This window comes from Chlamydomonas reinhardtii, chromosome 1 (assembly GCF_000002595.2).
Source record: "Chlamydomonas reinhardtii strain CC-503 cw92 mt+ chromosome 1, whole genome shotgun sequence".
Lineage (NCBI taxonomy): Eukaryota > Viridiplantae > Chlorophyta > Chlorophyceae > Chlamydomonadales > Chlamydomonadaceae > Chlamydomonas > Chlamydomonas reinhardtii.
The window spans coordinates 2460044-2484298 of NC_057004.1; the positions used below are offsets into that span (position 1 = coordinate 2460044).

A 24255-nucleotide genomic window follows, 5' to 3' on the forward strand; every position below is an offset into this window, starting at 1 on the left:
GGAAGGGGAGGGGAGGGGAGGGGAGGGGAGGGGAGGGGAGGGGAGGGCGCTGTGGAGCATTGGAGCGGTGGAAGGCGGGGCGGGGCGGACGAGCGAAGGGTGGGAGGGCACGAGGGTCGGGCACTCGGCAGTGGGGGTAGAATGTGTATCGCCCATGTGGGGGGTGCGGCAGTTTCCCGCAGCTCCTGGCCACACATGGCACGAGCGCGGGCGTCTGCGGCAACGGCGGGCACCACACTGCCTAACCACTAGGTCCACTCCAACCCGCCCGCCCCGCCCCGCCCTCCCCCGCCCCCAGGGCTCCCACCACGTCCATGGGCCTGGCGCCCTTCTGCAAGGACACCTTCTTCGGCCAGTGCCGGCTGCGGCTGTGGCGGCGGGCGGGAGGCACGAAGCAGGGACAGCCACTGGTAGACGCAACCAGCAGCACAGCTGCGCTGGAGGTGGGGGGTTGTGTGTGGTGCCAGCGAGGGCAGTGGTAGGGTTGGGGGCTGGGGCGTGAGGCTGGGGGCTGGGATAGGTGCTATGTAGCGTCTGAGCGTATATGGGTGCAATGAGCGAGCAGCGCATAGTCAGCACACGCGCTCCCGCTTTGTTCGGCCCCTTTTTACTCGTTCTCCCATCCGCCTCCCAACCTCTCCCACTCTTGTCACAACGCACCTTACTTAACACACACACACATACACACACACAACACAACACAACACAACACAACACAACACAACACAACACAACACAACAAACACACAGGTGGGCGGCGGCCCCTGGTGGAGTGCCTGGCGCGCGCGGGCGGAGATGAAGGAGCCGTTCCGCAGCCTGGTGACGTTGCCGCTGGACGTGGCGGGGCTGGGACAGCTGGTGCCGGAGCCGCTGAGGCCGCCGGGGCTGTGAGGGGGGAGCGCGTTGCGGGGGCCTAAGGACTGAGGGGGCTGTAGATACCAGCCCAAACTACACCGAACCCAATGCAGAAGAGGAGGAGAGCGTGGCCTATGCCTTGACAACGGAGTGGCACTCGACAGTAGGGCGCTGCGCGGGCAGAAGACTGGTGGCGCAGTGCGGGCGGCTGTGGTTAGGCTTGGGATGCAAAGCCGGCAGCAGGGCTGTCTGTGGGAGGCAGGGAGGCGAGTGGTGTGCGAGGCGCGGCTGGCCACGTGGGGCAGGGTGGAGAGCGCGGTACGGTATGAAGACAACGGGCTGATCGCGGCTGCTGCATTTCGAGGAGAACGCAGCAGCCACGCCTTGGTGCGGGTGTGCGAGGACAGAGAGGCATTCTCTCAATAGCGCTTCATTCATCCGGACGCGGGGTCGCATTCTCGGCTGCCGCAAGCCAAGTGGAGATTGAATGCTGCAGTCAGTGCCTCAGTGGTATTGTGCTGACTGCTGGTTGCTGCTGGGTCGTGCAGCACATGTCATCAGGGGTCAGTGGTGCCGACCAGCATTCCAGCATGGGAAAGCACGCATTGCACATGGCGCGTCCTTTTGTGTGCCGGTGTGTCGGTGTCGCGTGACCTGCTAGCGGATCTTCTGTGCAGTCACGCAGTGCTGCTGAGTGCTGACCACTGGCACGGACGCCAATACGTACTGCCTCACCACTGTCCCATCGCACACGCCAATACGTACGCGTAGTATGGACGGACGTACGCGTAATAAAACTCCACGCATGCCATCAACGCCCAGCTGTGACCAGCACATCTTGTATTGATGGACCTGCAGCCCCGTACAGCCGTATACGTACGCATTAGTTCCGCAACGCGCGTCAATAACGTGTTCGTTTCCACTGAGTCCACCACTGCAAGACCTTCTTCCAGTTGTTCCCGCGCACGCCTATGCAGTCTACCAAATCGCTGCGACAAATCGCGCGCAGCCCTTCAAAATGTTGTGAGCACGAAGGCATCAAATAAAGCGCACGCACAAGCGCTCTGGACCAGCATGCCCGCAGTACCGGGGCTAGCCGTCCGTGACCCAGCTGCCTCTACTGACCCGAATGTGTGGCAGGGTCCTGCTGCCGCAATAACTCCACCGACCACCGCTCGCACTAGTAACCCTCCTCTTCGTCCTCGTCCTCATCCTCGCTGCTGCTCACATCGAACCCAGCAAACCCATATTTTTCTCTGGCCTTGGCACGCTTCCGCTTCTCCCGCTCCTGCGCTTCCCGCTCCTCCCGCGCCTCCCGCTCCGCCCTGGCCCGCGCCTCCTCCTGCCTCTCATCCTCGGAATCCTGCTCTTCACATTGCCAGCCGTCCGCGCCCCCAACCGCCTGCGGCGCCAGCCGTGTTGCTAGCACACCGCCCGCCATATACGAATTGTCGCTGAAAAGAGCATCTGCGCTCATCAGCGGCAGCGCCGGCAGGCCCGCCGGTTTGGGCTTGGGTGCTGTGCCAGCTCCTGCGCGGCCGCCTCTTCCATGCGCGGCCCCCGCCGCTGAAGCGCCTTTGCGGCCGTGTTGGTGGCAGCGGGGCTGGTCGTCTTCGTCGTCCGAGCCGTCGCTCTCCGACGCGCTGCCGTAGCCACCGAAGAAGGCGCCCCCACCCCCACCTCCAGCTGTGGCAGCGGCAGCGGCAGCGGCAGCTTTCCCCGCTGCTGCAGCTGCTGCTGCTGCCTGCCCGCCATACGTTGGGAAGCCAGCCGCCGCGTTGGGCGCGATGGTGGCGCCTCTGGAGGGGCGGGCCGCCTTGGACGCCGCCGCGTGCGCTGCGGAGGAGGGCACTGGCCCGACCTCGCCTGCTGCGCCGCCAGCCGCCGTCCTTGGCCGCTTGCAGGCGGGCTCCATGCCGTCGCCACCGTTGGGCACGGCTTCGGCCTCTGGAGACGTGCTTCGCCGCTGTGACACAAAGCATGCGCGGGCAGTTAGTTAGTTTCACGCACCATGTGGCTCCCGCGTCCTCCCACCCGTTTCCTTGTCAGGGCCCGAGCATGCGGATGGGATTTTGCTACCGGACACAACGCATGAAGCGTCCCCACCTCGTGCTTGGACGTGACGCGTACTTGCAGCAGGAGCGGCTCAGGCCTGTGTGGGGTGAGCAGCAGCAGTATCAAGGGTGCACGTCAAACCACAGGGAAGAGTGAGCGGATGGCGATGGCTGCTGGCGACCAAGTTACGTCACGCCCATGCTCACAAACACCCAAACCACACAACCGCCCAGCGGCACCTCTACCTGTTGCCGGCTGCAGTTGCTGGACCCGGCAGCCCCGCCGCCGGCCCTGGCTGCCCGCTTCCACCAAGCGCCCCAGCCCCCGCGGCGGCAGCAGCGGCGGCCTCGCCTAGGCTGGCAGCCCGCTGCATGGCGGCGGCGTTGGCGGCGGCAATGGCATCCCTCTCCAGCTTGAGCCGCTCTCGCTCCCACATCTCACGTGCAAGCTCGTCCATCTGGGTCTCCTGCTCTCACACATGAACATGTGGGTTGTGTTGTGGGTCGGCGTGATTGCGGTCGCTGACTCGAAAACACGTGCGCTGCTTAGTGGCTTGCGCAGCAGTAGGGGACGAGGTTGCAAACACGTTCCCTAATCGGGTTCAGCACACCACTTAGAAGGCCTAGTTAGCTAGCAACATGCTCAGCCTGAGAGTTGCTATGCTGCACACACATGGCATCACGGCGCTCACCTGCTTCCGGATGGTCCGGTTGAAGTCACGCAGGTATTGCTCATCGGCCTTGTCGAAAGCTGTGCGAGCGGGAACCAGCGGGTTAGCCAACGAAACTAGGGCTTGCATGTCATGGAAGTGATGGAACCCGCTTTAGGAAGCTACCCCTGCTGTCCGCGAGGTATGACGTCCTCGGCTCACGGCTACCCGCATGTTGGCCCTGAAGGTGGATTGTGTGGGGGCTGCAAGGCAAGCAGCCCGTCCTTAAGGTGCCTTCCTTACCACCCACCTCCGCGCCCGAAGAGCCAGCCGCTCCCAACCGTTTGCTCCTCGACTGCGCACGTGCCGCAACAAGCAACGGCATACAGAAGATGACAAGCATGGTAAGCATCCCGCTAGCAGACAGCTCCCTCACGGCAACCCCTGTAACAGACGGGTGCATGCTGTTGAAAGCCGGTGGTACAGTACCCCGGTGCACACGAACCCCGACCTGCTCCGCTCAGCCCCCACCCCACGCAATGCCTGTTTATCGCTCTACCCACTGTCTGCAATGCTCCGCTGGTAGGTGGCATCGAACTCGACGCCTTCCGACTGGAACGTCTCCGTGAAAGCGATTGTGCCATCCTGCGTGCCACATGGCAACATTCGGCCCCCTTGTCAAGCCAAGTGCTGAAGCGGATTCACGTAATGTGTACTTGCCTCCATTTCGGGGGCTGCGAACTTTCTCAGTTCCGCGTTTACAGAAGGGCCCTTGCAGCGGCTACATACACTTTAGGAAATCGCGCACTTGCAGAATAAGCTAGCTCCATTTAAACCTGAAATGCACAATACGCAGCTATCGACGGACTGGCTCACAACCGTTGAAATAGTGCCCACTTCTGATCGTGTTGCATGCGTGGAGTCCCGATGACGAGTCCTTCCGAAAAAGCCGCCGAGGGTGTGCTGCACGGGTACGTTGCTTGGGCGCTCCTGCCCATGACATTGGTGGCGTCCGGAGTGTGGCTGAGTGGGTAGGGACGTGGGGGCCGGGTGGTGGTGGCAGGAGGTGGTGGGTCACAGGCCCACAGGCCCAGCACGATAGATGGACACGCGCGGTGTGTTGGGTATGGCGTGCAGAGGCGTGCTTTACACCCGTGCCGGCGTGCCAGGATTACTTCAACTATGGCCGAACTTGTCAGCGAGGCTGTAACGTGAACACCTACTACACCTGCTGAAATCGATTGAGTACAGGTGATGATGTGCTGCATTGCGGAGTCACTCCTGGTCACTCAACACTACTTCACTGGGCCGCTCCTTCCTGCTCTCTCTCGCTCTCCCTCTCTTCCTGTGCAGGCCGCTACCCTCGCCTCCTCTCTATCCGAGCAGTCCAGTAGTAGCCTGCAAGCAGCAACATGGCCATGGCCTGCGACGCAAGCCTGTCAGTGTTGTTTGTTACGTGGTAGTAGTCATAACTGTCTACATACACACATTGTCGTCGGGGCCTTGCCGCCGCACGGCGCACACATGCAGACGGCGCCTGGCCAGCAGCCGCCCATCAGCCGCCCGCCAAAAAAAGGCAAGAGCAGCTGCAAGCACCATATGGCCAGGAACACTGCCAAGTATTGTAACTATTGCCTGAACATCCCTACCGCCTAAAACCCTATTTGCGCGCATCAGCAGCACACGGTTTAACACCCTCTACACTGGACTGGCGTGCAATGCAAGGCTCCCAAAGCGGTGGTAGCCCACCCGCTACCACATCGATTGGCCAAGCGCCTCGCTTTGAACTCAAGCAAGGAGCATCACTATCAAACACAAGCTCCATCCCTCTCATTATGTCAGTTCATCAGACCCCGCATTAAAGTGCTGTCATGTAGCTGCCTGAAACACATGTTGGCGCCCTTGGCCCATCATGACCTCAACGCACGACACTGGTTGTGTTATGCTCGTGTCCTCAACCCATGCACAGCCGCTTCTCATGGCTTACTTCAAGATGGCTGCCCCGATTTCTGAGCTGCCGCCGTAGCCGCCAGCAGCCAGCCGCCGCCGACATCGCAAGCATCCTATGCCAAGCCTGCGGCAGGAGTGTGTAAGGGCAAGTGCACATGAGCGCGTGTTGGCAGGCTGCCTGCACGAATGTTCGGATGGACCGTGCCAATGTGCTAACCCGGCGCCACAGGCACCACAAGTCATTCACACGTTGCAAACGGGATCACACGGAGAGAGGCACACTGCTCGCCAGCCCCTGACCTACCCTTGCAGTCTGGGTATTGAAGCACGTGATGCGTGGCGGCCGTTGTGATGGGTGAGCAATTGGAACTTGCGCGGCACGCACGGCTGCAGCTGCATGCGCCAGCCGCCCAGTCCGCCTGACCTGGATGGGGGTGGTGCCGGCAGGAGGCGCACGGGCTGCCTCTGGCTGCTGTGCACGGCTGGGAGGCTGCTGGGTCGGTTCGCTACTACCGAACTGTCTGGGGCCGCGCATAAGTCCGGCAAGCCCGGTGTCAGCTTTTGTTGATTGTCCATGTCACTGCCGTTGCTGCCTGCGGCAGCTGCCGCCTGTGCACCCCAACAGCCTGAAGCTGCCGGCAGCGGAGGCTCGCACCCAAGCAACTGCTGCAGCTCCTTCCGCTCACGCCGGAGCAGCTCGGCGGGCTCCTCACCACACTCCTCGGCCGCAGTGGCTACTAGCTTGGCGTGCCCGAAGTCCAGGAGCATCACGCACGGCTCCTGCTGCCAAGCGCGACCTCCTTCCACCCCGCCCCCGCCCCCGCCCCCGCCAGCAGCAGCACCGCCTTCCATGCCCGCTGGCTGCGAATGCGAGGCCGCCAGTACAAAGTTCCGCAGCGCAATGTCGCCGTGCAGGACACCGCACGCGTGCACCTGCGCGCGAGTATGTCCGTGCCACGGAGGCGCACCGTACACAGCATGGCGGGATTCCAATCAGTTGGTGCTTGGTGCATGCAATTGAGGGACACAGCTCCTGATTGCGTGCAGATATGTGTATCACACGCGATGGAACGGAACTGGTACTGAAACTCCAAGGGCGTCCATTACAAAAGCACCCACCGCGTCCAGGGCAGCAAAGGCTCCCGCGCGTGTGACCGCCTCGCCTAGAGTCCAGCCGTCCTCACGGTTCAGCGACGGGCCCTCTAGACTTGTGGCCTGAGGAAGGGCAGCAATGCGGAGTGTAGGCAGGAATATATTGGATGCCTTATGCCGCTTTGCACTCAACTCACTTGCTACTTATTCCCGGTTCTTAGATTATCTTGCCCTTGTGTGCCAAGCAGTCCTAGTACTTGATTGCCCTGCTACCCCACACACCAGGAAGTACTGCCAGCCGTCGCAGTAGCCATAGCCCAGCAGTTGCGGCACGTAGCTGCCCTGCAGCGGCTGTAGCTCTCCGTAAATACCAACCTCATGCTGCAGAGCAGAGCAAAGCCAAATGGATCCGCAATTGACACCGTTACTTTACTGTGTTGCCAGGGCAAGGGCTCTTGTTGGAGTCAGGTCACTGCCCCTTGATTACGAACGGCATGCAGACCCGCAAGCCAGCAAGTCAGCCACTCACCTAGCCGCACCCTAGTGTACACACAGCACACATGCATACCTGCAGCAACTCCCTGCCCTCCAGCTGCTGCCACAGGTCCACCAGCTTCACGGCTGCCGGCAGGCCGCCAAGCACCCCCTGCAGCACGACGCCCAAGCTTGAGTCTCCCAGGCACCGGGGCGTGTGCCCCGGAACCTGCGGGTCCGGCCTGTAGCCCGGAAACAGCTGGCTGGAGGTGCACCTGCTTTCCGTGACGACTGCCGGCGGGGGTGCCACGGGCTCGGATGCGGCAGCAGCTGCCACGGCTGCACCCATGATTGTACTTGACCCAGCCAGCCATGCGGTGAACCCTTGGAGTATGGATCTCCACCAGCGGTTGCCTGCTGTGTCACACCCACGACCCCTACCGCCTGGGCTGCCACTGGGCTGCGGCTGGCGCTGCATCCACCATGTCTGGGACATCTTCGCGATGCAGTACACCGCTGCCGCAGCGGTCAGCGAGCCCGCCCCAGAACCACCTGCCGCCTCGCCCTGATGTGTCATCGGAATGCTGGGGCTGCACAGCAGCTCGGTGTGCTCACGCCGCATGCAGAAGAGCTGCTTGTCTGTCAGCAGCACACCGTACGGCACGCGGTCAAGGTAGCTGTACAGCTGGAGGACGGCCTTCACAATGTTGCTCTTCTTGTTCGCGGCGGCGTACGCATCTGGCAAGCTGCTGCCGTGAGGCACCCAGAGCGCAGCTGATGTCTTCACCTCCACCGCCACTAGCAGGGTCTTGCTGTCGTCCGACAGAATCAGGAAATCCGGGCGTCCTGGAGCAGGGCGATGAAGGGGCAACAAAGGGTTACAGGTGCACGGCATGCCGCAAGGCTGTGTTCTGTCACCCCAGCATCACAACACAATCCACAGATCCACCCCACGTCCAACCTGAGTTGGCAGGCAGGCCCACCACGTCACGCTGCATGCGGCCGCACACGAAGAAGTTGTCCACAGCGGAGGCCGCTACTTGCAGCGGCTTCAGGAAGCACCACAGCAGCTCATCCTGCAGCGTCGCCTCACAATCTACCGCAGCAGAGGGCGACGCCAACACCGTAACGTCAATGGCCGGGCCGCTCTCCGTGATCTTATCCATCAGCTCCTGACACTCTGCGAGGGAAGCAAGAGCAAATTCGCGGCGTTGGGCCCTTGAGCAACCTCAGGACGAGTGCCACTGTCAATCAAGCCTCTGGTGTGCCATACAGTACTCAGTACTATTGCAGTCCTCAGTCCTAGATGCAGTCCTCCACAGTCCGTGGCTGGCCGAATGTGACTCAATGCTGGCTGTACCCACAAAAATCATACACCGTACATGGTTCCATACCTTACTCTAAACCTCCCTCCCGACCCTGCGGTTCCCCACCCTCGTCCTCACTGCCCACTCCTGGGCTACGTACCCAGCTCAAAAGTTTGCCAATCCAGTACTTTGGACGGTGGCGGAACATCCTTCTCCGTGGACTGCAATGAGCCGCATGACGACGGTTTCCATGACGGCGGCTGGAACTCCTGCAGGAAGTCCTTGAAGGACGCGAACTGATAGCGCCGGTATGTTGTCAGGCTAGCCTGCCTGTTCAGCTCCTTCTCTGCAGCGCAAAAGGGCGGTGCAAAAAGCGAGGTAACGCTTCCCAGAACACCCCTCAAATGCCATGCACAGCTTCAATTGTTGCAGGCTGTCGCTCCCGTATTACCCCTGGCCTTTGCCACTCAGGAGCCCCAGCTCCGTCCAACGCAGGCCCTTGCATCTTTTGTAACCCAGGCAAGGCTATTCGCCACTTCTCCACGCGTAGTGGGCCCTTGCGAGCTGAACGCGATATGGCTGCTGGCTGGCTCAAGGGGGCAGTCCAAGAGAGGGGGCAGTCAGCCTAGGGACCATCTGCACAGCGCGTCGTGTGTATGATGCACAAAGCCCCACTGTTCTTTACAACACATTTGGCCTTCGACTGCCCTTCGACACGCTCGCAAGTACATTCCGGGCACCGTAGCTACACACGAACATGCGCCCTCCAAGTACACCCGCGCTCACCGGAAAGCTTGTCGTGTTGTGGCTCCATGTCTGGTTTGCTGGTGTCGGCACCTGGTTGGACAGGAAGGAGTAAGTAACACCGTGAGTAACCGTTCGCTATAGCGTCCAAACAGCACCGAACGACAACCAGGCGCAGGCTGATAGTTTGAACTCCCAGCAAGCAAGCAAGCCCTGCACCTCACCTCGCGCCGCCGCAGTTGGCAGCTCCTCCCCCAAATGCAACTGCCGTAGGACCCAAGCCTTGTACTCCTCGCGGGCCGCAGCAAGACTATTCAATCTTTCTAGCGCGAGCCGTGCGGCCTGCGCCTCTCGGGAGTCGGCCGGCATGGAGCTTAAACGCCTGAACCAAATATCAGGCACCAGTGTGACTTTACGCTAAGGTTGGCTCAAAGCTACACCCCGTACGCTTACACTTGCAATTGCAGCCGCTCCCTCTCGAGCTTGGCCAGCGCTCGAATAGCATCTCTAAGTTTCAAGTAATTACTTGCGCTGTCAGCGCCCTCCAACCTAGAGTCCACCATGGTTCGCCTCTACATGTTTGACATCAAAATCAAATGGTTCAATGTATTATTTATGAATGCATCACTGACTTTGTTAGAAGCCGGAATAGGTATAGGAACAGGGTTCAGGAATATAAGACAACTCAGCCCGCAGGTTTGGGCAGGATGGGGCCGCGAAGCGGCCCATGCGGCCTGAAACCGGAGAACAGAAGCACTATATACCCCATAGTGCTTCTGTTCTTGTCGCTGGTCCGCTTGCCACCGAGTGCGTAAAGTGGAGTAGGCGCTATAAATGCACTGCCAACAGCTTTTCGCGCCTTCAGCATGTTGACACCAGCCCGCGCTGCACGCCCGCCAGCATTTCACATTTGGGGGGCGAGCCAACTCACCGCTCGGTCTGAAAGCCCCGAGAAGTGGGCGACGTCGCCTCTGGTGCCATGTACGGCACCTGCGTTCGTAGGGCACCGAGCGGACAGCAGATGCGCGCCACGGCACACCCGTACTGTACGCAACCAAGCAGGAAGTGCAAGTTCGCCGGGCAAACCGCTTATCTCTTTGCACGGGACTTCGAATGACAACGGGACCTGTTCCGCATCCGGGGTGGCTTCGGTGTGTGACCCCTGCCTCGGACTCACCGTGCCGACCTCTAGAAAGTCTCTGAGACCACACTGCTCTTGAGGTGAGACAGCCCGAAGTCCTGCCATTGGGTTGTTGTGCGACGGGACAGTGGTATGGCATTTAAGCAGGTTGGCAAAGCCCTGTAGGGTGCAGCCATTGCGTTGGGCGTGGTGAGCATCTCCCCAACCCGGGTTCACTAGGGGGCGTGCCCATACACAAGCCTCCGTCCAAACTGCAATACTTCCACATACACTAATTTAGGTCATACAAACACTATATCGACTCTCAGAACTGCTCTGGGTCGTGGTTTGACCGATACGAGTGCACATGGATTGCGAAGAATGCTTATGTGCGTATCTTAACCTCAATGGAAAGCTCGTACCTAACTATTACTGTGCTCGATGTGCGAAAACAGTGAATCCTTCGCGTTCAGGCAACCGGGCTTGCAAATGTCAAAGATTTAGCTGCGTTCCCGACGCGTTTGACGCACGTGTTCTAGCGATAGTAAAAGAGCAGACTGGAGCTGACGCTGCAACAGTTCGGCTCCATAACAAATGCGAGAAAGAGCTCCAGGTGCTGCTGGTGGAGCTGCAGAGCGCCAAGGAGAACGCGCGGACCCGGGCCCAAGCGGTTGCCCTCGCAGCTGTGCCCGATCCGCGGGCGTTGGCAATGCCGGGAGCTGCAGAGAAGGCTGCGCGGCTGGTACTGGAGGCGGCGGCGGCAGGTGCGGTGTAACCATGTGTGAAGGTGGGGCCGTGTTTGTGACGCCTCATGCCCATGTCTCACCCAAGGTCTCACCCCACAGCGCCCCGTCCCAACCCCACAGAGCCTGCAGCGAGCAAGCGCCCGGCTCCTCGTGCTGTGCTCGGTGATATCACCAACGGCCCTGTCGCTGCCAGCACGCCGCCTGCCTGCCTGCCGCTGCCACTTGGGGCCCAGCATGAAGAGGAGCAGCTTGACACGAGTGGCGGTGAGTTTATGCATGAGTGCCCCTGTGGGTCAGGGGCTCGACCCGAGAACAAGCGTTGGAAGGCTACAGTGAACGATCAGCGGTACTTCTGTGGTTGATGCATTCACGCAGGCCCTGGCACGGAGTCTGCTGGCGCACTGCCTGCCGCACCAGCTGCTGACGGCACCTCGCCGCCGCCGCCTACACCCGCGGCAACGACTGCGCCCGCAACCATGCCCACGACCGTGCCTGTAGACGTAGGCGCGGAGGTGGATGTGGTTGCGGTGGCGGGAGTGGCGGCAGCTGAACCAGCGTCGCCTCCAGTTCCGCCAGCAGCAGCCACAGTGACTGCTGCCGACACCCTGTCGCAGCCTACCAGCCAAGGGCGCCGGCTGTACGGCGTGAGCTTATGGAGGGGTCGCTTCAAGGCGCGCGTCACGCTGGGGCGCCAGGAGTACAACCTGCTGACCACCAAGGACCAGTGGGTGGCGGCGGCGGCTGTGAACAGCTTCCGCGCGCGGCTGCTAGAGCTGGACCCCGCTGGTTGCGGCATCAGCAGCCGGACCACGGACCACGGACGGCGAGCACTTCTCCCTTACCAACAGCTCCGGGCCTGACCCCAGCAACCGGCTGCAGCTGCTTCGGCAGGTGGAGACTACAGCAGCAGAGGAGCGGGCGAGCAGGCAGGTGGGAACAGGCGGCAAGGCGGCGGCTCTGAAGGCGCTCTGGGGCTGCTACGCAGCCGCCTTCACGCCCCTGCCGGTGGACCCCTTCATCCTTCAGGCGGCGGCACCAATGATGCCGCTGCTGCGTGGCGTTCGTCTGCGCACGGTCCGCAACAGCAGCAAGCCGTTGCTGTGCGCGGCGCCACTGCCAGGGCCGGGGCCGCAGTTGGGGCCGGGGAAGGTGCAGAAGAAGAAGCGACCGGCCAGCAAGCGCAAACCGCGAAATGCCAAGGCGCTGGAAGCAGCACCGGCGCCTGCTCTTGTGGTGGGCGCCACAGCGCGTCCCAGGCGCAACGTGCGACAGCCGGAATGGCTCCGGGAGGCAGCGACTGCTCGGGAAGACCGAGAGGAGGATGAGTCGGAGCCGCACTCGGAGCAGGAGGATGCATCGGAGGGCGAAGAGGTGCAGGGCGTGCTGCCAACCGTCGCGGCAGCTGACGTGGCGCTGGACGAGGGACAGCGCTGTCAGCTCTGCTACAGTGCAGCGAGTGATGACAGCCAGCTCCACAGCACCATGCTGCTATGTGGGGACGAGCAGTGTACGCGTGGCTGCAACGCGGGCTACCACATTGGTTGCCTTGCAGCCTGCCTGCCGTACGACCAGCGTCAGTGCCTCACGTCCGTCCCGGAGGGTGACTGGCTGTGCCCCCAGTGCGTCAGGGCTGGCACGGGCGCCGAACCGGAGCCTGGGGCGGCGCCAGGCGGCGGCCCTGCTGCCGCTGAGGCCGGCGGCGGGGCTGGCACGGGCGCCGAACCGGAGCCTGGGGCGGCGCCGGGCGGCGGCCCTGCTGCCGCTGAGGCCGGCGGCGGGGCTGGCACGGGCACCGAACCGGAGCCTGGGGCGGCGCCGGGCGGCGGCCCTGCTGCCGCTGAGGCCGGCGGCGGGGCTGGCACGGGCGCCGAACCGGAGCCTGGGGCGGCGCCGGGCGGCGGCCCTGCTGCCGCTGAGGCCGGCGGCGGGGCTGGCACGGGCGCCGAACCGGAGCCTGGGGCGGCGCCGGGCGGCGGCCCTGCTGCCGCTGAGGCCGGCGGCGGGGCTGGCACGGGCGCCGAACCGGAGCCTGGGGCGGCGCCGGGCGGCGGCCCTGCTGCCGCTGAGGCCGGCGGCGGGGCGGCGGAAGGTGCCGGCGGCGGGGCTGGCGCGGGGGATGCAGCAGCGGCAGTCGAGGCCATCGCTGCCACTGCCCGCCGCAAGTGGTTTGGCCGTGTACTGCTGTGCCGGGACCTGCGTGGGGGTGCCGCTTATGCTGCAAGCATCCAGGGCATCCCGCACCTGGAGCAGCAGCGCCAGCGATTTCTCAAACTTGCGGAGGCGTTTCCAGAAACGCGTGTTGTGGACCCGCTGGAGGAGCTGATCAGAGAGGTGCGGGCCGACCCGGCAGCCGCGGAGCGGCCGCCATCTATGACGGACCCGGTGCTGCATGAGCGCATCTCGTGCTTCATGCAAAAGAGCGGCGGCGGTGGCGGCAGCGACATGGACATGCTGGACGCGGAGGCAGCTGCCCTTGTCGCTGTCGTGCCAGTGACGGAGGGCCAGCGCGTGGTCGGGCACCTGCTGCAGTGCATGCGCGGCACATCTGTGCCGCAGCTGGCAACCGCTGCACAGCTGGAGCGTGGCTACTGGGCCTTCCGGCTCACACACGGCCAGTGGCCTAGCCGGCTGCGGCCTGCACAGGCGCTTGCCACCATGAACAGCGCCGTCGCACAGGAGCAGCACCACGCAAAGGCAGCCGCACTCAAGCGCACGGGCGTCGATTTCTCTCTGGCACACTCGCACTTCCGGTCGGGTAAGGCAGCCAATCTGATTGACGAGCCCCATAAGCTCAAGACGGCTGCTAAGTCGCAAGCCCAGGGCAGCATCTTCCCGCCGGGTGCGTCACTGGAGGTCATGCAGGACATTGCGGCCCTGCGGCCCTGCGGCTTCACCGGCAGCGCGCGGCCAGGGCCCATGCGAGGCGGTAATCCTGGGCCAACAGAACCACCGCGCACAGGCGAGCTCGGCATGGACAGCTGCGTGGTGCAGGCGGTGCTGCAGCAGCTGGTGCAGGACTGGCAGGAGACGCCGGTGATGCAGCGGAGGCAGAAGTTCATGGACGAGGACCCCAAGGTGCTGCTGGCCATAGCCCAGGGCCGCACGGACACGCAGTCCGTTGCGTGCGCACAGGCGCTCCTAGGCAGCCGGCTGCTGGCGACAGCGCTGCGGGACAGGGGCTTCACGCGGGAGGCCCTATGGATGGAGACGCTTATCGGCGCCTTCCGTGCCTGGGATGAGGCGCAGCTGGACCCACTGGAGCGCGCCATGCGCAACGAGCTGCGCTACTTCCTGATCAGCCGCTGCCTGGGCAACTCGTGGTCGGTCGTCGGCGGCAGCTGCAGCCACGTGTGCGGCCTGAGCCTGGCCAACGCCGCCTCGTTCCTGAACAACACGGACGCGCGACTGCATGTGCTGGAAAACATGCGGCCGCAGGATCGTGAGCACCTCAACGAGCGCGCCATCAGCACGGATGCTAACGAGGGCCACTTCGCCTGCATCACCGGGCCAGGTGGTCAGAAGCCGTCAGTCATGGTGCTGCAGGGCCGCGAGCGCCGCATAGCGCACCACGTGGCCATGCGGCAGCGGCCTGAGCAGGCACGGGGCTGGAGCTACAGGCGCGCTCGCACGCGCGGTGGCTACGCCATGCGCCCCACTGACCACCTACACAGCAGCGGCAGTGGCCGGCGGCTGGGCAAGTGGAACAACGGCGCGAAGCTGGCGGACCCCGGTTTGAGCGCCAAGCGTGAGGGCGCCATTGCGAAGCGGGCGGCGAAGAAGGCCAAGGGTAGGCAGTGCAGCATCCGTGCTGTGCAGTTCAACAAGGCCAAGATGATGGCGTAGAGCCGGATTAGAGGATGGTCGGGACCATCGGGAAGATGGGCGCGCGGGAGTAGGACGCGCGGAGAGGCAGAGGAGAGGGGAGTCGGCGGGGAGGAGGGATCTTGATGGATTGTTGGACTCGCGATGTGCTCGCGTTGATATATGTTTGAATTGGTCAATATATTGTGCGAGATTGGCACAAAGTCGGGAAATGCTTCAAAATGCGTCAAGGATGCGACATGTCGGTCCGCGAAGCTTAACATAGTGCATCGGGAGATACTTCGGTGCAATATTACATATGTACGTAGCATATTGAGACATGTCACGGTCTCTCCTGTGCACTCGGCGTGGATGGCTTTGGCACGAACCCACCGGGCTCGCTGGCTGCATCACCGAAACCCGTCATTTATGCCTCAGGCGAGCCCAGATTTGCCTTCCATACAATCAGCAAGTCTATACTATGTATCCAAAGGGTCTGAGAGCGTGGGTGGAAGCAGGGGGGGCCGTTCAGGCGTCGTGGAACACCCCCTGCCCACCCCTATGACCCCCCGCACGGGAAGGGCCGTACGGCAGTGGTAGTACTGTCGGACGGTGAATCTGACACGACAGGCGTGTGCGTGTGGGGGTAGGCAAGGTTGGTTTCCACGTCGGACTGTACTACCACGACTAAACACAGGTCCAAAGGTTGTGCAGTTTTGGGACGGTGCCCCAAACTGAAGTGAACCCGGGTTGCATCTCCCACGGCACGACGCCACACGATTAGATATCATAGCAGAGGCATACATAGCAAGGAAAGCTCGCCAGGCAACGCTTATCACTTTGCGCGGGCTATCAGATGCCAATGGGACCTGTTCCGCACCGGATGGCTTCGGTGTGTGACCCCTGCCTCGGACTCACTGTGCCGACCTCCAGGAAGTCTGTGAGCACCACACTGCTCTTGAGGCGTGACAGCCCGAAGCCATTGGGCGTGGTCCGGCAGGCACCGCCATAAGTACTAGCCAAAGCAAGCTGCGTATCAGACCGCACAATCGAAGGAATAATCATGTGCATACCCCGCCATGATGCGGAGGCGTGCAAGGGAGAGGACAGGAATAGGCAGAGGCAGAACTCACTGATCAAAATCCGGGTCAGTCGAGGCCCAGAAGCGGGTGTTGCAAGCGGAGAAGGGGTTTCGCAGTTCAAGCTGGCAACTCCAACCCAACCGGCCAGTGAATGAGGTCCCGCACCGGCCCAGTAGGGAGCTTCCCGACGTCCGTGCAGTGATGCCACCGTGCCAGCGGCGCTAATGTGCAACCAGGCCCGCTTGCCCCTGTGTAGAATGGTTGGGTGCAGGTAGGCTGTTTCCAATGCGGGCGCGGGCATGGGTGGCAAGGTTGGATGTCAAATTGTGGCTTGCGGGTGAAAGCGTGTCGTGTGGCTATCTATTATTGACGAGTGCTGCGGAACTATATAGAATGGCTGGTCAAGTTGCCAAAGCCAGCACAAACTTGCACGGGACAGCGTCCAGACGCAACGTGCCGACGAACTCCGTACTTTTATGCTCCCGCTGAACCCCCGCCCGGCTAACTGTTGTCAGCTGCCGTGCCCTTCGTCTGGAAGGCTGCACGGCATCAATACTGGCATTACATAAAGCTGGCGCCCATACCCGTCCATAATCTGCATCTAGCACACGGCGACGCTTGTACGGCAGCATCCGCCAACGCGCCTCTGCTTCACGTAGTGCGCAACCTCCATGCATTCCCGGCTAAACGTGTGCGCAACCGCTGTAAGCGTCTAGCACAAAATGCCGTATGGATTTCCACGCATAAGAACATGTAGCTGCGCAGCACAAACACTGTGGAGGTCGTTGGTGCACTGCATTCTTTGAAGGATGTTGGTGCATCTGCTGTTGCAAACCCATGTTGCCATGTCGCCTACCTTCAAAATTGCCGACGTACTACTAAAGTATAGTCGTGTACCCACCCGTCACACGATCGTCAGCCGCCCCACCGGTGCGTACTCTGCTGACTCTGTCCTGCTCTGTCAGCGCGGCCACAGCCACACGCTGCCGCGCCGTCCGCATCTCCTCCCATTTACTCCCCCAGCACCTCGCAAGTTCACCTCGCTGCCACTAGCCCCTCGCCGACGGGCAGCTCGGTGCACCCTTGGACTAGGCCTGCCACGGACCGCAGTGTATGGCTGCCCCCGGCCAGGAGATGCCGCATTAATCGATGCCGGCAATGCGGATGGCACCGGTGCTGAGGACGATGTTGAAGGTCGCCAGCATGGACAGGATGATGAGTGTGAAGGAGCAGAACAGCACCTGAGGTACAGCGGCAGTGCGATATGGTGTTGTTGCGGCAGCGCGATGTATGGCGTCAGACGTACGAAGGTGTCACGCACACACATGCTTTCAAGGTGGGCAGTGTGTAAGCAGCACGACACAACAGCACCCATGATTGATGTCTGACAAGGGAACGGGCCCGGCGAACGCGCATCCGCTGGCAAAACACATGGACAAATGGCTTCCTCAAAGACCAAATTAGCCCTGCCTTGTGTGTCTGCCGCCGCAATGCACCGCTGTTGTACTCCTCCGCTTTGAAAGCCACACACGGTGCGGCCACAGGTATGAAAGCGATCCCAAAAAACCCACACCCTCGGCACAGCACCTCACCACTTGGGTGAGCGTGATGCTCTTCAGCATGCTGACGGGCGTCTCCTTGACGAACGGGTCCGGAGACATGTCTGGCCGCAGGCCCGCGGGCTCAATGTCCCGCTTAAAGGGGCTGGCTCCGGCACCGCCGCCCACGGCGCCGCCGGTGCTGCTGCCAAATGGCGAGGCGGCCGGCGCGGCGCCGAACGGGCTGGCAGCCGCGGGCGCCTTGCCAAAGGGGTTGGGCGTGTCTGTCGACGCACAAATGAATTACAACGTTTTATTGTGAGCTTAACATTGCGACATCGTAGAGTAGCTAGGGACCTGCAGAGGTGCAGCCCACCTTATGTACGTGTTTCAACCCCGCGCACACGCTAACCCAGAGCGTCACACCTCCAACCCCCCTCAACTCACTGGCGCTAATCGTGGGCCCATCCTTTGGGGCAACCTCGACGGCATCACCCAGCTCCACCTTGTACTTCTCCAAAATGTCGTTCTGCGCGTTGCCCAGGAACTCCTTGCGGTCGCGGCTGATGAGTCGACGCACTTGCGCAGCGTTCTCCTCCTCGGCGCCCCAGATCTTCCCTGCTCGACAGACATCCGCAAATAGTCCTCAGGAGGGTTATCACTCAGCTAACGCAATTTGGGCCAGCTGCGTAGGAGGATGCTTGCCGATGAACCGCCCCGTCGCCCAAAGCCTAGATCTCCTGAATCCTTCCCATAATTCCAGGCAACACCTCTGCTTCAGCGAGCTTAGGCGCACCCGAGTTGTTGTTCACGCGCACGGAAGAACGAGCGAAACGCATCGGCAGAGCAGGCGCTGCGCTGCCTCCCTTGAAGGGGCCAGCCTGCCTACAGGCACGCTGCATATTTGCCCCTTGGAGCATCGCGGTCTAGACGTTGGCAACCGTCAGCTCTCTATTCAAGCTCGACTTGTGAAACTCAGGGGTTGAGAAGTATGGCAATATTTATAAGCGTTTTTGCATGGTTCAGGTGTAAAGGGGGCAGTGCAGGCGATAGCCGAGACACAGTCGAGTGTCGGCCATCCCTCCATCGGCAGCGGCACATTTTCACCCGTGTTTGCCTCCGCCAAATTAAGCACTGAATATACAGACTAGGCTGCCAACACTTAGGATTGGCAGCAGTTGCTTTCTCCCTTCAGACGCAAACCTTCCAAAAACACTCAGCTGCGCGCTCGCCGCTCGTGGAACGATGGCGCCGAAGGCAGCCCCCAAAGTAGACAAGGCGAAAGCGGCTGCCAAACAGAAGGTGTGGACTGCCGACGTGCCGCCGCAAGCAATTGCAGGCTTTCCTGACGGGTGTTCCGTGCGCGTAGGCCGCTGAGGACAAGACTTTCGGCCTTAAAAATAAGAACAAGTCGGCCAAGGTGCAAAAGTAAGGCGGGCCTGTGAAAGCGACTGCGATCCTCCGGGCCCGGGCTGCGCGAGGGCCAAGCGGCCCTACCTGCTGCTCGCGCCCGTTCTTGTGCCTGGGGCCGCTGAAGTTTTGTACAATCCTGTGCTTGCGCAAACGTGTTCGTGTACGGTTCTTGTGTGCGTGTGCACAGGTATGTGCAAAACGTCAAGACGAACGCGACGCAGAACCTTGGCGCCTACAAGCCCGTGGAGGCGAAGAAGGTAAGTCTTGGGATCCTTTTGGGGCGGCGAGGTGGGCGAGTGGGGGCGGGCGGGCGACGCAGGTGTAGGGCTTTCGCCGGGCTTCCAGTGAGCACGGCCTGGCTGAACGCACCCGCTCTTCCCACGCGCAGAAGGACAAGGCTCCGGATGAGCTGGGCAACATTTTTCTGCCGACCATTAAGCAGCCAAAGGTGCCGGACGGTGAGTACACGTCAGGCCAGCTGGGCATGCGGGGTACACTGGGGTGTGGGTGCGGGTTCGGCGGCAGGCACGTCGCCATCCGCGGCGCGTGGTGCTGGCAGGGCGTCCGTGCGCACTGGCCGGGCTGCGCCCGCTCCGTGGTCTCTATCGCTGGAGTTACAGTTTCAGCAATCGGTGCTTGGTGCTGGGGCTCGAAATGCTGGGGCCGAGGGAGGCTCATGGACGCAGGAGCAGCAGCTGGCAGCGGACTGCAGCCGTGGTACGGTAGCAGCGGTGGTGGCGGCGGCAGCACCGGCGACAGGGGATGCTTCCATTTAAGAAATGGAACCTGACCAAGCGGACTGGATACAGTACGGCTGAAGGCAGGGCCAGCTGGGTGCATATGCAGTGGCAAGCCAGCTGGCTGCCAGCAGGCGTGCACAGCGCCATACCGGGGATGGAGCTGTGCTTGCCGCAGAGACTCAACCCAGGCGCAGCATGTCAGCAGCTGTAGGCGGACGGTGGGCGCTGGAGTCGCCTCCAAGCAACCATGTCGCTCTGAGCCGCGTGCGGCGTCAGCTGCTCCGCCCGCACGCCGCAGCACAGGGGCGCTGCAGCACACCCGTCCCAGCGCGCGCGCTGCCTGATGCGCCTTGCCGTGCTTGCCAGCAACACCATGCTGGCATAGGCAGTCGTTGTGTTTGGCGGGGCAGCGGCGCAGCGGCGGTGTGGCGCGCCGCCGTACGCCACGCCGCGTCGGCTCATGCAGCGGCGTGAGTCGCGCGGCAACTGCGCGCTTACGACTGACTCTGGAGCCGCATGGCAGCAGGCGGCGGCGGCGGCAAGTACGGCCGGGGTGCAGCAGCCAGGCGACTGTCGAATGCGGGAAACGGACGGCAGCTGGCGGGCGGGCGGGCGGCCGGCCGGGCAGCGCTACAGCCCTTGCTACAGCCCTTGCAAAGGAGGGCTCCTGGGTGCCTGCGGCCATGCGGCTGCGGTCGCGGAGCTGGTGTTAGTGGGGAGGAGCTGCAGCCGCACAGAAAGGGCTGGAGGTTTGGCCTAGTGGGAGTACAGTGCGGCGCAGCTGGCAGCTCGTACGCCGTGCGGCGGCCTGGCGGTGGCGTGTGGCAGTACAGCGGTTACCAGGGCAGCTCGCCTGGTGCGTCATACAGCCTGGCGGGTCTGGCGGGAGGCGGCAGCGGGGAGGGGTTGACGCACCGCCTCACGCCGGCGTGGTAGGGGTTCAACGGTCGTTGGCTGGCGCGTTGCCGCAGAGGTGCTGCCGAGGCGCAGATGCAATTGCGGCGGGACGGGCGGGCAGCAGGCGTTGCTGGCTGTCCGCCCATTCCTGCGCTCACGCCGTTCTGCCCATGATTGCACAGCAGCTGCAGTTCAGGAGCAGCCAGCTCGCAGCGTCGTGGTATGGGGCGGCGCAATGCCTGCCGCCAGCACCGCCTCTTGGCGCTTCACGGACGCTTTGCTGAATGGCCAAACCGGGCTGGGTTGGCCGACTATCCAGCCGCCTGCCCTCGACACCTACCTCCCGCGCTCTCCTCGCTTCCCCACTGCCCGTCATGCCCACCCACACAAGCATCCGCCTCCCCCGCCACCCCTACCGCACTGCGCAGGCGTGGACCCCAAGTCCATCGTGTGCGAGTTCTTCCGCCACAACCAGTGCACCAAGGGCAACAAGTGCAAGTTCAGCCACGACCTGTCGGTGGAGCGCAAGGGCCCCAAGATCTCGCTGTACGCCGACCAGCGCGACCTGGGCAAGGACGGCGAGGACAAGGAGGTGCGGCAGGGGGTGTTATGTGGCCAAGCCCAGCGTGAAAGCCCCGGGGGGCGCCGAGCGTTGACGTGTGTGCCTGTATGCATGTTGGATGACACAAGGGGAGAGGATGTGTGTGTGTGTTCGCCTTCCTCCGGGACAATGTGGGCGTCATTCTTGGCTGCAAACACACATGCAAACACACATGTTCACACACAGGGCATGGAGGACTGGGACCAGGCCACGCTGGAGGCGGCGGTGAAGCAGAAGCACGCCAACGAGAACAAGCCCACGGACATCATCTGCAAATTCTTCCTGGAGGCCGTGGAGAAGAAGCTGTATGGATGGTGGGTACGGCGGGCGTGGGTGGGCGGGTGTCTGTGAATGGGGGTGCTCATACCGTACCCGAGGATCTGGCTTCCCATGTACCGTACAATAATTGCCGCCCATCCGCCCTGCCTCCGCCCTCCAGGTTCTGGAAGTGCCCCAACGGCGAGGACTGCAAGTACCGGCACGCGCTGCCGCACAACTACGTGCTCAAGAGCCAGATGAAGGAGCTGCTAGAGGAGGTGGGAGAAGAGTGGGAAGGCTGGGACGCGGGTATATATTGAGTAGCCGCGAGGAGCTACTCGATGCACCGCCGGTGCCAGTGAAACATGGCTGCAGCAAGGGGCGGCGCGCGTTCGCGGGGGCCAAGTGGACTACCTCTGCAGTACCTGGGGAGGAGTGGCGCCCAACGGGCAGGTCCCCACTCCCCAACCTCCTGCTTCCTTCACGCCCACCTGCCCACCCGCCTGCCCTCAGGAGGCGCGCAACACCAAGGACATTGCGGAGTCCATTGAGGAGGAGCGCGCCAAGGTGGTGGCGCGCACGCCCATCACCCAGGAGGTGAGACAGGGCGGCAGGACAGGGGCGAGGGGATTGTGGCGAAGCGTGGCCGAGTTGAGCCACTGCCGGTACGTGGTACCAACCGATGGATTCGGGCCAGTGGTGTGGGCCGCGGAGACGCTCTGAGTCGGCAACCTACCGCCAGCGTTAATTGATGCCTGGGCCCCGCTCCTTACGCACCCTTACGCCCGCCCGTACCCGCAGACGTTCAGTGCCTGGCACCGGGCGAAGCGCGAGGCCAAGGCGGCCAAGCGGGCGACGGACGAGGAGGAGCGGCGCAAGAAGGGCATCCTCAACGGCCGCGAGATCTTCATGCAGGTGCGTGAGGCCGCCGCGCGGCGTGGCCTGGCGCCTTTTACTGCACTGTGTTGGGCTGGTGCAGACATTCCTCTTCGTCATGCTCATCACACCCACTTGGTCCCAACTAGCTCTTTCCTCCACACACCAAGGTGGCCTGTCATCCTGGCCCGAACTTCCTTCCACACCCTCCCCATTTCGGCCCCGCCCTCCCCATGTCCGGTTCCCCCCCTGCAGGAGGGCTTCGTGGCCAACGACGACGCCAGCGCGGCGGACGAGTACGGCTTCGAGGTGGACGAGGAGGAGGAAATCAAGGCCATGATCGAGCGCGCGGCGGCGGCGGCGGAGGCGGCCAGGCAGCAGGCGGAGCTGGGGCCAGTGCCGGGTACGTGTGCGGGGGGGGGGGGGGGAGTCGGTGGGGGGGGGGACTTGGTACTGGGAGGGGGCGAGCAGGGGCTGCGCAAGGAGATGGGTTGTCTCAGGACCCCGGGGCGTGACTGGGATATCGCAGGGATCGTTGGCTTGCGCGCTCTATTGGCGAAACCGCTGCTGACGCAGACGTCACGCCGCACCCCTGTTCCTTTCCCGCCCTGCAGAGGAGGCGGAGGAGGCGAACGAGGGCGCGGGGCCATCCGGCAGCGGCGCCGGGCCATCCACACACCTCAACCTAGAAGACGGTGCGTGACGCCGCCAGACCATGTACCGTAGTGGCACACCAGACCAAGCAGCGCAGTCTGGTCCTGCTTGCTCACTGCTCGCGCCTACTCAGTCCCGCCCTGAGTGCGCGATTGCTGTGTGCTCTATGGTATTCAGCCCTGCCCTTGTCACCTCTGTGGAGTTCAATATTCCTAATCCGCATGCCTGTGCGCCTTGTCCGCGTCCTCCTTCCTGCTGCCGCCCCACAGAGGAGGCGCAGGAGCTGTTCGATGACGATGATGACGACGACGAGGAAATGGAGGACGACGAGGAAATGGACGACGACGACGACGACGACGACGAGCTGGAGGGGCTGGAGGACCACGTGAAGGGGATGCACGTGGGCGGGGCAGCAGGGCAATGAGGGGGGCAGGCGTGTGCGGGGTGGGGGACAGGGCAGGGGGCAGGCAATAGGTTGGGGCAGGGTTGGCAGGGGGTTACTGAGGGTTGCATGCGGTGCAGGCAGGGGCGCAGTACATTGAGTCAGGGGGCAGCTTGAGGTGACGGGCATGAAACGGTGGCGTGTTTGGCGGACGTGGAGGCGTTGAGACCTTAGATGCCGGTACCAGACGTGGGCTGGCGGCGGCGGCAGCGATATCATAGGGTTGGGAGCCGTGGTGTGGCGAATCACGGCGTACGGTGTGGTCAGCCGTGGCTTGCGTGGAGCTAGGGCTGGGAGGCGTGACTGACGTCTGGGGTATCCGCTGAACTACTAAAGGCCGAGGGTGCAGCAAAGGCAGGTGCAGGATGAAGTCCAGTTTCCGACAGCTAAATTCAACAGGTTGGTGCTGTGTTGATGAGTGTACAATCCCGTTGGTTGTGCGCTTGTATGTTAAATATGCATGCACACCACTGAACCCAATGTGGGCAAAGCGGGGGCGCACGCCGCATTCACTCCAGCTCTTCGACCCCTCACGGTCTCACAGGTCCTCGGGCACTCGAACCACGTACTGTCTGCCTCTGTTTCGCATTCTCGCTTTGTATCTGGCACCTAAAGTGCTACGCTCGACATTGCTTAGTGCGTATGCCGCGCCCCATCCACAATACCATCCTCACGACATCACGAATGTATGAACGACTGCACGCGACGCTCACTCTTGCTCACGCACTTCTCGTGTCACGCTGTGAATCTGGAGTCACGTTCAGCTCGCATGCACGCTTATCCCAGTTCAAGACACTCCGCTCACAGCACCGCTCACAGCACCGTTCACGCCTCCCGCACGCGCATCCAACCGGTCTCATGCCCCCGCCCCGTAAAGGATGGCCTCGATGTATAGTTGTTTGAATAAACGGCATGATGAAAACCCTCAGCCATTATCGCACATAATACTTATAACGCCAGC

The 24255-nt window shown here is 62.5% G+C and overlaps 5 protein-coding genes across 6 annotated transcripts in view; 2 read left to right on the top strand and 3 right to left on the bottom strand.

The window, feature by feature from the left end:
• Positions 1 to 1785, top strand: part of CHLRE_01g013801v5 (uncharacterized protein) — a 4852-nt gene extending 3067 nt beyond the window's left edge. The window contains exons 10-11 of the mRNA XM_043058359.1: positions 299 to 443; positions 751 to 1785. Of these exons, the coding sequence (XP_042928273.1) occupies positions 299 to 443; positions 751 to 891 (286 nt within the window). The 3' untranslated portion in view covers positions 892 to 1785. The remainder of the gene's footprint in view (positions 1 to 298; positions 444 to 750) is intronic.
• Positions 1786 to 1787: 2 nt separating this feature from the next.
• On the bottom strand, positions 1788 to 4373 carry CHLRE_01g013850v5 (uncharacterized protein). Its single transcript, XM_001689841.2, has 7 exons — positions 4280 to 4373; positions 4123 to 4204; positions 3870 to 3914; positions 3602 to 3660; positions 3156 to 3376; positions 2962 to 3007; positions 1788 to 2821 (listed from the first exon to the last, which is right to left on the bottom strand). Exons 1-7 carry the CDS (start codon positions 4283 to 4285, stop codon positions 2036 to 2038), a joined length of 1245 nt encoding a protein of 414 aa, XP_001689893.2. The 5' UTR covers positions 4286 to 4373; the 3' UTR covers positions 1788 to 2035.
• A 320-nt stretch (positions 4374 to 4693) lies between these two features.
• On the bottom strand, positions 4694 to 9943 carry CHLRE_01g013900v5 (uncharacterized protein). Of its 2 annotated transcripts, none has more exons than XM_043058361.1 (10): positions 9580 to 9943; positions 9351 to 9508; positions 9169 to 9219; positions 8543 to 8728; positions 8037 to 8255; positions 7170 to 7921; positions 6884 to 6982; positions 6629 to 6724; positions 5814 to 6442; positions 4694 to 5633 (listed from the first exon to the last, which is right to left on the bottom strand). In XM_043058361.1, the coding sequence occupies exons 2-10, from the start codon at positions 9493 to 9495 to the stop codon at positions 5543 to 5545; spliced, it is 2268 nt and encodes a 755-aa protein (XP_042928274.1). In that variant the 5' UTR covers positions 9496 to 9508; positions 9580 to 9943; the 3' UTR covers positions 4694 to 5542. Both variants share the same exon structure in this region, with proteins under 2 accessions (XP_042928274.1, XP_042928275.1).
• A 6481-nt stretch (positions 9944 to 16424) lies between these two features.
• CHLRE_01g014000v5 (uncharacterized protein) lies at positions 16425 to 18428 on the bottom strand. Its single transcript, XM_001689843.2, has 4 exons — positions 18210 to 18428; positions 17861 to 18031; positions 17468 to 17697; positions 16425 to 17116 (listed from the first exon to the last, which is right to left on the bottom strand). Exons 1-4 carry the CDS (start codon positions 18313 to 18315, stop codon positions 17018 to 17020), a joined length of 606 nt encoding a protein of 201 aa, XP_001689895.2. The 5' UTR covers positions 18316 to 18428; the 3' UTR covers positions 16425 to 17017.
• Positions 18429 to 18553: 125 nt separating this feature from the next.
• CHLRE_01g014050v5 (uncharacterized protein) lies at positions 18554 to 24245 on the top strand. Its single transcript, XM_043058362.1, has 12 exons — positions 18554 to 18715; positions 18783 to 18841; positions 19014 to 19083; positions 19215 to 19284; positions 20892 to 21055; positions 21251 to 21378; positions 21504 to 21600; positions 21836 to 21919; positions 22124 to 22237; positions 22454 to 22601; positions 22813 to 22893; positions 23122 to 24245. Exons 1-12 carry the CDS (start codon positions 18659 to 18661, stop codon positions 23274 to 23276), a joined length of 1227 nt encoding a protein of 408 aa, XP_042928276.1. The 5' UTR covers positions 18554 to 18658; the 3' UTR covers positions 23277 to 24245.
• Positions 24246 to 24255: the final 10 nt, after the last annotated feature.